Source organism: Tachyglossus aculeatus, chromosome 10 (genome assembly GCF_015852505.1).
Source record: "Tachyglossus aculeatus isolate mTacAcu1 chromosome 10, mTacAcu1.pri, whole genome shotgun sequence".
NCBI classification, from domain to species: Eukaryota; Metazoa; Chordata; class Mammalia; order Monotremata; family Tachyglossidae; genus Tachyglossus; species Tachyglossus aculeatus.
In genome coordinates, this window is record NC_052075.1 from 53373776 (window position 1) to 53383920 (window position 10145).

General features: G+C 58.7%; 1 protein-coding gene across 1 annotated transcript; it reads right to left on the reverse strand.

Moving 5' to 3' along the window:
• Positions 1-1021: 1021 nt before the first annotated feature.
• Positions 1022-9865, reverse strand: DHH (desert hedgehog signaling molecule). Its single transcript, XM_038753079.1, has 3 exons — positions 9554-9865; positions 2781-3042; positions 1022-1807 (listed from the first exon to the last, which is right to left on the reverse strand). The coding sequence occupies exons 1-3, from the start codon at positions 9863-9865 to the stop codon at positions 1182-1184; spliced, it is 1200 nt and encodes a 399-aa protein (XP_038609007.1). The 3' UTR covers positions 1022-1181.
• Positions 9866-10145: the final 280 nt, after the last annotated feature.

Sequence of the window (10145 nt, forward strand, 5' to 3'; positions counted from 1 at the left end):
GCAGACAAGTGGCAGAGCAGGGATTAAAACACATGACCCTTTGACTCCTAGGCCCATGGTTTATCCACTCCACCAATCTAGCCCAGTGCTTAGAGCAATGCTTGGCACATAGTAAGTCCTTAACAAATCCCTGGTGGGAGGCGCCAGCACCCAACACCCGAGCCTCAGTGGGGGTCCCCACTAGCAGGACTCCAGCCCTCCGAAGGATCGGTAGTTTCTCAACCCCGTCGCCCCCGGCCCCCCTTCCGTCTTGACCTTCACTATGCAAATGGAAGCGGCAGGAATGTGGAGTCGGATCAGAGCGGGGGCAGGGGTTAGGAGGGTCAGCCGGGGAGTGGGGCGACTGTCGAAGGTGGGGGGAGGTGCTGGGCAAATACCCGGCTCCCAGGCTTGCCCTCCGTCCGGGCCTCTGCTCAGGCTGGGCTGGGCTCCCCGCTGCCCGAGGGATAGGGAAGGAGTAGTCCGGTCCCGGGGTAAAGGAAACCATGGATTCCTTTGAGTCAGAGGGCCAATTCTCCGAGAAGGTGGGCTCGGTCCAGGCTCGGCCTGAAGGATGGAGAACGAGCAGCAGTAGTGGTAGCAGCAGCAGCAGCAGCCTAAGCCCCCCGTAAGCTGTCTCCTTTATTACAGCACACGGACCCACCACGCTGCCTGGGATGGGGTTAGAGCGTGCCCACTCCACCAGCTCCTTAGGCACAAAACGGCACCAGTTGCGGATGGAGGTGCACGGAACATTATATTACATTTTATAAATAGAAAAATAAAACTCTTGGGGGCCGCTCCATCTCCATGGCCACGAAGGAGGCACGGCACTGCGGGTCCTGGTCCAGGAAGAGCAGCACCAGCGTGGGCACCACCCGACCGGATACGTGGTTCCGAGGGGCATGTAAGGAGCGGGTCCAGGCTGCAAGTGGGGTCTGGGAATCCTTCCCTTGCACCCTTTGACCCTGAAGCACTCCCCAGCCCCTTACCTCCCCCCCGATCCGGCCCGGGGACCGGTTGGACCCCCACTCTGCACCACCGCCACCAGCTCAGACCCAGCCCCGGCCCAGGCCCCTCTCCGTGTTCATCCTTCCGGAACACTTCATGTGCCACCCCCGCCACCTCCCTGCTGTGCTTCCGTCCCCCACCCCGCGCCAGGAGGGCCGAGGTGATGGGCCGGCGGGTGGGGTGGGGGGCTCTCAGCCCAGCAGCTCCTCTGCCAGGCGGTACAGTAGGCGCGAGTACCAGTGCATGCCAGTGGGCTGTATGGCTCCGGAGGGGAGCAGGGCGCCCAGGGCGTGCAGCAGGCGCAGGGGTGCGAAGGCGCGGTGGGCCCACTGGTGGCTCTCCAGCACGGCGTAGCACGAGGCCAGCACGTCGTTCACCAGCAGCGTCCCGTGCGCTGTCAGAGGTGCGAAGACGCCCACAGCCTCCTCGCGTGCCACGCGGGCCACGCGGGCCGGCCTCAGCGCACCCCCTCCGGGCGCGAGCACAGAGTCCCCTGCGCGCAAGCGGCGCGCGAACACAGGCTCGAAGTCCCCTGGGGCAGGCGCGGGGCCGCGTGCGGCAAAGACCAGGTGCCAGGGTGTGAGCAGCAGTTTGCGTGGGGGCCGCTCCGTCTCCACGGCCACGAACGAGGCACGGCGCTGCAGGTCCCGGTCCAGGAAGAGCAGCACCGGCGTGGGCACTACCCGACCGGACGCATCGGCCGCCAGCACCCAGTCCCCATGGTGTAGCTCCCGCAGCCCTTTGCGTTCGCCGCTCCGCAGCTGCACTGTGGCATTGCCCGGGAAGCAGCCGCCGGCACGCACCGCCAGGGAATTATCTGTGGGGAGTACGAGAGGGAGGTGGGGGGAAGGGGCAGCTCAGTCCTACCTGGAGGGGTGCCCCTTCCCCACCTCAAAAAGAAAACCAAAACAAAAAAACCCACGAAACCCCCCCCCGACCCATCCCCTCTGGTGTGGGGTGGCTCTGGAGAATCCTGTTTGTGAAGGACCTACAGGATGTTGGCTGAACACACCTGGGCTTTGGGATAACCCTAGGTGTCCCCAGGGGAGAGAAGGGCTTTTTTTTTAACGGGAAGGTGATAGAGTAGCCTGGTGCAAAGTGCCTGGAATGAGATGCTAAACAGGCTCTGATCCATCCCTGCTCTGTCCCTGGCATGTTTTGTGCCCTAAAGCGAGGCTCTGAACCTAATTTCGTAGGTGAGAAAACCGAGGCACATCTCCTCCAAGCGAGCGATTGTCCCCAATTAAGTCCTCATTTTCCCCTTCTTTGCAGTTGTAACTGTGACCTTTGGGCAGTCAGTATTCACTCCACCCTCCGCCCCCACGGCACTCACATCCACCTTGGTAATTTCTTTATATTAATGCCTGTCCCCCAATCTGGACTGTAAGCTCCTTTTGGGCGGGGAATGTACCTATCGACTCTCGTGGCTTAGTGGAAAGAGCCCGGGCTTGGGAGTCAGAGGGTGTGGGTTCTAATTCCGCCTCCGCCACTTGTCCGCTTGTGTGACCTTGGGCAAGTCCCTTAACTTCTCTGTGCCTCAGTTACCTCATCTGTAAAGTGGGGATTCAAAATGTGAGCCCCACAAGGGACAACCTGATTACCCTGTATCCACCCCAGTGCTTGGAACAGTGCTGGGCACATAGTAAGTGCTCAGCAAATACAAGAATTATTATTATTATTGTTACTGACCCAAGCACTAGCCCAGTGCTCTGCACGCAGTGAGCGCTCAGTCAAAACCACCGAAGTATGGATTGATGGATCGAAGCCTTCCTCCCCGGACCCCTGCCTACCGGCTTTGACGGACACGTGCACGTGGTTGCGGGACTCATAGTGCACCCAATCGAAGCCGGCCTCCACGGCCAGTCGGGCCAGCAGCCCGTACTTGTCGCGGTCGCGATCGGACGTGGTGATGTCCAGGGCCCGGCCTTCGTAGTGCAGCGAGTCCTGGGCGTGATGGCCGTCCTCGTCCCAGCCCTCGGTCACCCGCAGGCGCACTCCCGGCCACGTGTTCATCACGGCGATGGCTAGCGCGTTGGCCCGCTCCTTACAGCGCTGGGAGGGAAGGGGCCGGGGTCAACCCAAGGCGGGGCGAGGCAGACATCTGGCTTGTGGGAGCCGAGTCTCCCCCAAACCTGCCCTCGCTCCAGGCTGCTCTGGGAGGGAAGGCCCTCCTGCCTCTCCCAGTGCCCCCTGCAATGCAGTCACCTCTGTGGGGGGACAGGGCTGATGGAGGGAGCTGGTTTGGGCAGGAGGGGAGTCCCACAGACGGGGTGGGAGGAAGGAGGGGGCGGGTCCCGGCTCTCCCGAGGCTAATATCTCCATGACCCGAGTCGGTCCTCGCCCCCCGCCCCCGGCCTGGCCCAGGCCTCTCTCCAACGATTTATCTTTTGTTTCACTGCCTCCCTTGCTACCGGGCACCGTTTCCTTCCTTCCTTCCTCCCTCCTTCTCCTCCTCCTCCTCTTCCTCCTCCTCCCTAGGGTTAACCTGTTGCGCCCCGGGCCCACGGAGGGGAAGGGGTGCCGGGGAACGGCCAGGAGGCCCTGCCCGAGGAGGGGGGACACAGGGGGCGGGGGAGGGGGCTCGCTGGCGGGGCACAATGGCTTTTCTCCGGGTGACTTAACTGAGCGGGAATGTCGGGCCGGGGCCGGGGCCACGGCGGGAGAAGCGGACTCAGCAGCTCCGGCCACAAAGGGGCTTTTCAGCCGCCCCAGCGCTGGGAGAAAAAGGGCAGGGAGCCGGGCTCCCTTCCCTCCCCCCCATCCCCAGGCCAGGCCAGGCCTGCTCCTCGGGCCCCCGGAATGGGTGGGGGGGAGGGAGGGGCCCAGCAGCCCAGGGGGGAGCAGGGGAGAGGGGCAGCCTCGCAGCCTGGGCCCGGGATGGGGGGAGAGGCGGCGATTATCGCTCCGAAACAGTAACAGTCTGAGGGAGCGACCTTGGCTTCCCTCTTCCCAGGGACAGTGGCAGAGGGATGAGGCGGGAGGGAGGGGGATGGAGGGACGGGAGAGGGTCGAGGTGGGCGAGGAACTGCCCCCCAACTACTCCGGGGGGCGGCCACAGGTTCGTGGAGCCCCCTCCGGGTAGCCCAGCTCCGCAGCCCTTATGGAAGCAGAGTGGCCTAGTGGAGAGGTCGCCAGCCTGGGAGTCAGAATCAAGCAATCAATCAATCGTATTTATTGAGCGCTTACTGTGTGCAGAGCACTGTACTAAGCACTTCGGAAGTCCAAGTTGGCAAAATATAGAGACAGTCCCTACCCGACAGTGGGCTCACAGTCTAAAAAAGGTCGTGAAAAGAAGGTCGTGGGTTCCGATCCCGGCTCCGCCACTTGTCTGCTGTGGGGTTTGGACAAGTCACTTCCCTTCTCTGGGCCACAGTCACCTCATGATAATAATAATAATAATAATGGCATTTGTTAAGCACTTACTATGTACAAAGCACTGTTCTAAGCGCTGGGGAGGATACAGGGTGATCAGGTTGTCCCACGGGGGACTCACAGTCTTCATCCCCATTTTACAGATGAGGTAACTGAGGCCCAGAGAAGTTAAGTGATTTGCCAAAGTCACACAGCTGACAAGTGGCAGAGCCAGGATTTGAACCCATGACCTCTGACTCCAAAGCCCATGCTCTTTCCATTGAGCCACGCTGCTTTGCTATTGGCCAAGTCATCTACCTCATCTACTGGACAAGTCACTTCACTTCTCTGGGCCTCAGTTACCTCATCTGTAAAAGGGAGATTGAGACGGTGAGCCCCATGTGGGACAGGGACTGTGTCCAACTCGATTTGCTTGTATCCACCGGTCGCTTAATACACTGCCTGGCACAAAGTAAGCACTGAACAAATACTATCATCAGATCGGGTTAAGGGAGCTGACACCTTCTCTCTCTTCCCTCAGGCATTCTGGAGTGTGGCTTTGGGAACCCCCAATACGAAGAGAAGGACTAATCCCTCTAGACTGTCAGCTCCTTGTGGGCAGGGGACTTGTCTACCAACACTGTTGTATTGTCCTCTCCCAAGCACTTAGTACAGCGCTCTGCACACGTTAAGCTCATTGTAGGCAGGGAATGTGCCTATTGTTCTAGTGTACTCTCCCAAGTGCTTAGTACAGTGCTCTGCATACGGTAAGCACTCAATAAATATGATTGACTGACTCATTAAATATCATTAATTGATTGATTGTACTTTACAAGTGCTTAGTGCAGTGCTCTACACACAGTAAGCTCTCCGTAAATACGATTGAATGAATGAATAGCCTCCTACTCTCCTATTTCCCCTACCTGCAATTTGTGTTAACGCCTCAGCACATAGTAAGTCCTCAATAAATACCACTGATTGATAGATTGATTGTCTCCCCCTCTAGATTGAAAGTTCCCTGCAGGCGGGGATTGTGTCTAACAGTTCTATTGCATTGTACTTTCCCAACTGCTTAGTACAGTGCTCTGCACCCAGTAAGCGCTCAATAAATATGATTGAATTAATGAGTAAGCACTCAATAAATACCATTGACTGATTGATTGTAAGTTCCTTGTGGGCAGGGATCGCGTCTGCCACTTTTATTATACTGTTCTCTCCACAGAGCTTAGTACGGAGTTCAGCACACAGTAAGCACTCAATAAATACCATTGACTGATTGAGGGAGGGGCAGTTTCGGGGCTCCCCCAGTGCCTGACAGAGGGCTCTGCCTTGAAGGTGCAGCATCAGGGAGGCGGACATCATAATGAATTGTAATTGTGGTATCTGTTAAGTGCCAAGCATTATATTAAGCGCTGAGGTAGATGCAGACACTCCTGCAGGCAGAAACTCCTCACCCTGGGCTTCAAGGCTCTCCATCACCTCGCCCCCTCCTACCTCACCTCCCTTTTCTCCTTCTCCAGCCCAGCCCGCACCCTCCGCTGCTAATCTCCTCACCGTACCTCGTTCTCGCCTGTCCCGCCATCGACCCCCGGCCCACGTCATCCCCCGGGCCTGGAATGTCCTCCCTCTGCCCATCTGCCAAGCTAGCTCTCTTCCTCCCTTCAAGGCCCTGCTGAGAGCTCACCTCCTCCAGGAGGCCTTCCCAGACTGAGCCCCTTCCTTCCTCTCCCCCTTGTCCCCCCTCCATCCCCCCATCTTACCTCCTTCCCTTCCCCACAGCACCTGTATATATGTATATATGTTTGTACATATTTATTACTCTATTTATTTATTTATTTTACTTGTACATATCTATTCTATTTATTTTATTTTGTTAGTATGTTTGGTTTTGTTCTCTGTCTCCCCCTTTTAGACTGTGAGCCCACTGTTGGGTAGGGACTGTCTCTATATGTTGCCAATTTGTACTTCCCAAGCACTTAGTACAGTGCTCTGCACATAGTAAGCGCTCAATAAATACTATTGATGATGATGATGCAGACTAATGGGGTTGGACCCAGTCTCTGTCCCACAAGGGGCTCACGGAGTCGATGGGTCCGCTGAGCCACCAAGGAATTGGAGGGGAACGTGGAAGAGGAGGGTCCAGGGGAGGCCGATACCACCACCACCACCACCCCCCCCCGCCTCGCCCCTCGCACTAGTAAGAGTGGAGAGGTCGGGAGGAGGGACCCAGGGGATCGGGCCTCCAACCTGCCTTCCCACCTCGGGAGGGTCAGGGGAAGATGTGTTCAACTCCCTCTTACTGCCGAACCTGCGGGAACTCGAACTCCAGGCAGGAAAAGACCGAAGGCTCCGAGTCCCTCCCCCCACTGTCCCCGACGGCCTTCGAGGCTCCTCCCAGCCCCTCTCCCGGCTGGAGTGCCCCACCCTCACAATACCTCCCTGCCCTCTCTAGTGTCGAGCCCGTTGTGGGCAGGGATTGTCTCTATTTGCTGAATTGTACTTCCCAAGCGCTTAGATGTGTGCAGAAACGCTCTGGGCATGTTACTCCCTTCCTCAAAAATCTCCAGTGGCTGCCAGTCAACCTACGCATCAAGCAAAAGCTCCTCACTCTCGGCTTCAAGGCTGTCCATCTCCTCGCCCCCTCCTACCTCATCTCCTTTCTCTCCTTCTCCAGCCCAGCCCGCACCCTCCGCTCCTCTGCCGCTAACCTCCTCACTGTACCTCGTTCTCGCCTGTCCCGCCGTCGACCCCCAGCCCATGTCCTCCCCCTGGCCCGGAATGCCCTCCCTCCACACATCCGCCAAGCTAGCTCTCTTCCTCCCTTCAAAGCCCTACTGAGAGCTCACCTCCTCCAAGAGGCCTTCCCAGACTGAGCCCCCTTTTTCCTCTCCTCTGCCCCACCTCCTTCCCCTCCCCACAGCACCTGTATATATGTTTGTACAGATTTATTACTCTATTTATTTTACTTGTACATATCTACTATTCTATTTATTTTGTTAACGATGTGCATCTAGAAGAATGCACGAGAAGCAGCGTGGCTCAGTGGGCTTTGGAGTGAGAGGTCGTGGGTTCAAATCTCAGCTCCACCAATTGTCAGCTGTGTGACTTTGGGCAAGTCACTTAACTTCTTTGGGACTCAGTGACCTCATTTGTAAAATGGGGATAAAGACTGCGAGCCCCGCGTGGGACAACCTGATCACCTTGTAACCTCCTCAGCGCTTAGAACAATGCTTTGCACATAGTAAGTGCTTAATAAATGCTATTCCTTCTGACGACTTGACACCTGTCCACATGTTTTGTTTTGTTGTCTGCCCTTCTAGACTGTGAGCCCGTTGTTGGGTAGGGACCATCTCTATATGTTGCCAACTTGTACTTCCCAAGCTCTTAGTACAGTGCTCTGCACACAGTAAGCGTTCAATAAATACGATGGAATGAATGAATGAATGACTGAATGAATGAATGAACCCTCCACCCAAACCCAGCCCCAGATCCAGCCCCCAGCCCCAACTTGCACCGTCCCTCTTGGGCTTGCTCCCTCCCTCTTGGGCGTGCTCCCCCATCCTCGCCAGGGTTGCAGAAAACTAAGGAATTGTCCCGCACATTCAAGCGAAATGGGTCGAATTAGGAGCGTAATAGAAGCAATTATCTTCCTCCCTGTAATGATAAATGATAATAATGACGGCATTTAGTAAGCGCTTGCTATGTGCAAAGCGCTGTTCTAAGCGCTGGGGAGATTACAAGGTGATCAGGTTGTCCCACAGGGGGCTCACAGTCTTCATCCCCATTTTACAGATGAGGTCACTGAGGCCCAGAGAAGTTAAGTGACTTGCCCAAAGTCACACGGCTGACAATTGGTGGAGACTGGACTTGAACCCATGACTTCTGACTCCAAAGCCCGTGCTCTTTCCACTGAGCCACGCCGTGGCAGGGGCGACTTGAATCTTTTTTGCCCCCTCCCCTGCCGCCTCCTGTCCACATTCTGGCATCCCTTCCCCTGCCTTCCGGGTCAGACTGTGGTGGGGACCCAGGGGACCCAGGCGCTGCCTCTTGGCTGGGCCGGGCAAGGGGACGGAGATAGATAGATAGATAGATAGATAGATAGATAGATAGATAGATGATGCTTGCGCTTAGTACCCAGCGCTTAGTACAGTGCTCTGCACACAGTAAGTGCTCAATAAATAAATACGATTGATTGATTGAATGATATCTTTTGAGCCCTCACTATGTGCCAAGCACTGTTCTAAGCGCTGGGTTAGATCATCATCATCACCATCAATCGTATTTATTGAGCGCTTACTGTGTGCAGAGCACTGCACTAAGCGCTTGGGAAGTACAAGTTGGTAACATATAGAGACAGTCCCTACCCACAAGGTCATCAGGTTGTCCCACGGAGGGGGGGCACAGACTCTATCCCCATTTTGCAGATGAGGTAACTGAGGCTCAAAGTGACTCGCCCAGAGCTCCGACCGGAGGAGGCTAGAGTCGGGACTCCCGTGTCTCTCCGGGGCCGGGGAGGGTCCCGGAGACGGAGACCCGTGGGAAGCCCCCTCCGCCCTCCCGCCCCCTCCCCGCGCCAGGGCCCTCCAGGATTGCTGGCCTGGCGCCCGGAGTGTGTGAGCCCGTTGTGGGCTTGTCTCTGTTGCTGAATTGTACTTTCCAAGCGCTTAGTACAGTGCTGTGCAGCCGGCGAGCGCTCAGTAAATCCGACTGAATGAATGAACGTGAAGTGCCCGCCAGCCCCGCTGGCCTCGGGCTCACCTCAGTCCTTCCTGAGCGGCTCGGCCACTGACCTGACCCCCGGTCCCCGCCTGAGCCATTTCCCGTCTCGCCTGCCGCCACCTCGCGAATCCCCACCCAAGCCCACTTGGCTCACCAGGCTCTCCCCCGCCGCCGCCTCTCTCTGTCGTCTCACCGGCCCCCCGACTTTCAGCACCCCCCTCCCAACGCCCCTTTCCACCAGCGTCCCGTCCGCGCCGTCGAGGCTGGCGCGATTCGGGACCTCCTCTCCCGCGGGGAGGGGCGCTTTCCACGCTGCTCGGAACAGGTGGCGTCCAAGACGTGCCGTCGTCCACCAGCCCAGGGTGGCCCGGCTGGGGGCAGAGGGCACCCGGCTTCCCCGGGACGGGGGGCTGCGGGCCGTCGGGTGGGCCCCGGGCACTCTCAGGGGGGCCGGGGAGAGGGAGGAAGGGCAGGGAGAGGCGGTGGCCGTTACCTCGGTCATGAGGCGGTCGGCGCCGCTATTCTCCTCGTCCTTGAAGATGATATCGGGGTTGTAGTTGGGCACCAGGTCCCGGAAGCGCTCGGAGCCGCGGCCCACCTTGCCCTCGGGCTGGCCGCTGGCCCCCAGGGTCCGCTCGGGCACCCCGGGCACGAACTGCTTATAGAGGAGCGGGACGAGCTGCTTGCGCACGTAGCGGCGCCGGCCCACGGGGCCCCGGCCGGGCCCGCAGCCCCGGCCGGGCAGTGCCAGCAGCGCCAGGAGGGCCAGGCAGCACACGGGCACCACGCTCCCCCGCCGCGCCATGGCCAGACAGGCGAGGGCACCGGCCCCCGGGCAGCCGCGCGAGCCGGCCCCCCCCGTCAGTTGGGCATGGCCGCGGGCTCCGACGGGCAGCAGGCGCCGGTGCCCTCCGGGATGCCCAGAGCCCGGTCGGCCGTCTGCAGCTGGACGGGCTCGGCCCGGGGCTGAGGCTCCACCCCCACAGCCCACATGCCCCTCGACTGGGGGCGGGGACCCGCCAAGGGGCCATGCCCGACGTCGGGAGGGAGGGAGGGAAGGAAAGGAGGGAGGTGGCGACTGGTTA